This window comes from Pyxicephalus adspersus, chromosome 12 (assembly GCF_032062135.1).
Source record: "Pyxicephalus adspersus chromosome 12, UCB_Pads_2.0, whole genome shotgun sequence".
Classification (NCBI taxonomy): Eukaryota; Metazoa; Chordata; class Amphibia; order Anura; family Pyxicephalidae; genus Pyxicephalus; species Pyxicephalus adspersus.
The window spans coordinates 3,359,876-3,362,415 of NC_092869.1; the positions used below are offsets into that span (position 1 = coordinate 3,359,876).

Genomic DNA, 2,540 nt, shown 5'->3' on the forward strand with positions numbered 1-2,540 from the left:
AGAACTGTCTGGACATATAAAACCTTTCAGTCTATGAGAAATCCTTGCCCAGCCAAAGCCAAGTTGGCGACTTTGTGAGTTGGTGGGACCTTTTTTGTGGAGCCACTTTTTGTACGTCTGGTGTCTGAGAAGCTTTTTGAGCCGACGCTTTCGTTGGCTTAGACGGGACAGCACCAGGAATGGAGAAGTAGAAAAAGCCTCAGCTGATAGCCCTTATATTTGGCACCAAACTTGAATCCGTTATGGCCTTGGCTGGTGGGAAAATGATTAAAAACAAAGTCCCGACACACTCAAAACACGGTCCATGGTCTCAGCGAATGTGAATAATTGTTGGTCTTATTATTGCTGAGATGATGGGAAGGAAAAGGAGCCAAAAGCTCTAAAAACAAGAGTCATTAAGCACCCCGACCACTGGAAGCATGGATTTCGATAAAATGGAAGTTTTGATGGGTCTTCAGTCCAATAAACAGTTTATGACCAATGGACAGAGTAGAAATGATATGTTGAGGTTTGGTGCACACCAAAAAAAATAAAAAAGTCATGTTGATTTTTCCAGCACAGACCAACAAAAGCCACAGAGGAAGGAAAAATTGGGAGCGAAGGTCCAAGGTTTCAAACGGAAGTCTCCGACTGAAGCCTCATGACGAATTTATGAGATTTGGGGTCTACAAATTCCTCTGAGAGCTTAAAGAAAGGGATCTTTTTGGTGCTGACCACCAAGCTGAAGTCTTGCCTCTTCAGGACGAACACAACGCCGTCTTTCAACCCGTTGGTTACCGGTTCCTCGCTGACCAATGTCCATTGCTTGGCTAGCCAGCGGTCTTTGTGATACTGTATGGTAGGACCGGGGCCCAAATACCGCTCCAGAAAGGCCTGTGGATTGGGGAAAAAGACAAAAGAGATATGAGTAATGGGAATGAATCTCAGTACAGTGTTGAACCCAGAAATTCTTTTTAAGCTGGGTGGGGAAAAGATGTAGGCGGGTGGCAGTCTCTGTATTATGACCCGACTTATCAGTAACCACCCTAAAACAGCCAGGCGGTTACTGAAAATTGCCAGGAGGTGCGCCCAGCTAAAAGGGGCCAGGGAGAGCACTGCAGTATTAAAGAGAATACAAATGTATACCTATGTATCTTATTGCATGTTGGGTTTTAGACCCAACATGGCCAATGTGTCCAACATGGCCAATGTGTCCAACATGGCCAATGTGTCCAACATGGCCAATGTGTCCAACATGGCCAATGTGTCCAACACTCAACGCGCATGTTGGGTATTGGACACGCATGTTGGGTATTGGACATGCATGTTGGGTATTGGACAGGCATGTTGGGTATTCAAGCTGCTCCCATTCTTTTCTTTGGGGCCTACAAAGCACCTGACCCTTTTATGAACCACAAAGCAAAAAAGCAAATACACACATGCTAAATTATGAAAATAAAAAAAATTGTAACTACATTTTCTGGTTCCTGTTAAGAGTCCATAAGAAATAAGCAGTAGAAACCCAATCCATGCATTGATAAACAGGTATCCATGGGTCCTTAGGGAATTGACCCCTTTACCACCCATTTGAAGGCTTACACGTACATTTTTACACTACATTGGGCACATTTTTGCTCTTCACATAAAAGAAACAATATAGTAATAGAATACAAAGTCAAACAAGAGTTAAAAATTCAGCTATTCCAAAGAGGAGAATGATGGTAATTTGGCAATCACCGGTCTACAAACACACAAAAGGGGCATTCATGATCTTCACAATGACCCATTAAAAAAGGTCTCGGTGCAGCTCCTGGTTGCACATTAAAGGCTTCAGGGTGTGATCGACACATCTGCTCAGCACAGGACAATGCCATGGCAGGAAAGCACCAATTAAATATAAATGAATGGCATCAATATTTCAAAGTGCGTGAGCACAAGCTACTGTAAGGGCTGGTTAAGTGAAACCAATACCCCAGCACTGTGGGAAGAATGTCATGGTTGCCTTTGACTGCAATAGGTGTAGTGGTCACTAGGTGGCAGAATTGGGATTTTTTATCATGGAGGTAAAACAAAAAGCTCACCAAAAAAAAAAATAGTATATCATATTACAAGCGGAAAATTTACTGCTGGACTGGGAATGGGTGTAAACCGCAGTATAACAAGTCACCCTACATGGGATTAACACCTCTGTTGGAAACATTTCACAGGCCTTGTCACAAATAAACAGCGCAGTATCCAATAACGCGAGACGCTTGTTTTGGGCCCTATTAGGAAACTAAACTGCGATTGGCATTTACAACTGCAGTGGCTAAACATAGAAGCATATATGAGCAGACTTTAACATTTTATAATGTAAGAAATAAACAATAGAATAGCACCCCAAGGTTTCCAGGGACAAGAACGCCGACAACAGGTTCTTTGACACTTATGGGAAACCCAGGGCTATGGCCCTCCAACACCTGGGGTAATGGAGGGACCCAGGGCAATGGCACCCTGACACCCGGGGAAATGGAGGGACCCAAGGCAATGGCACCCTGACACCCGGGGAAATGGAGGGACCC

General features: G+C 43.9%; 1 protein-coding gene across 1 annotated transcript in view; it reads right to left on the reverse strand.

Moving 5' to 3' along the window:
* The window catches only part of VANGL2 (VANGL planar cell polarity protein 2), a 58,544-nt gene continuing 56,004 nt past the window's right edge, over positions 1 to 2,540 (reverse strand). Inside the window, exon 9 of the mRNA XM_072428221.1 lies at positions 1 to 873. Within this exon, the coding sequence (XP_072284322.1) occupies positions 613 to 873 (261 nt within the window). The 3' untranslated portion in view covers positions 1 to 612. The remainder of the gene's footprint in view (positions 874 to 2,540) is intronic.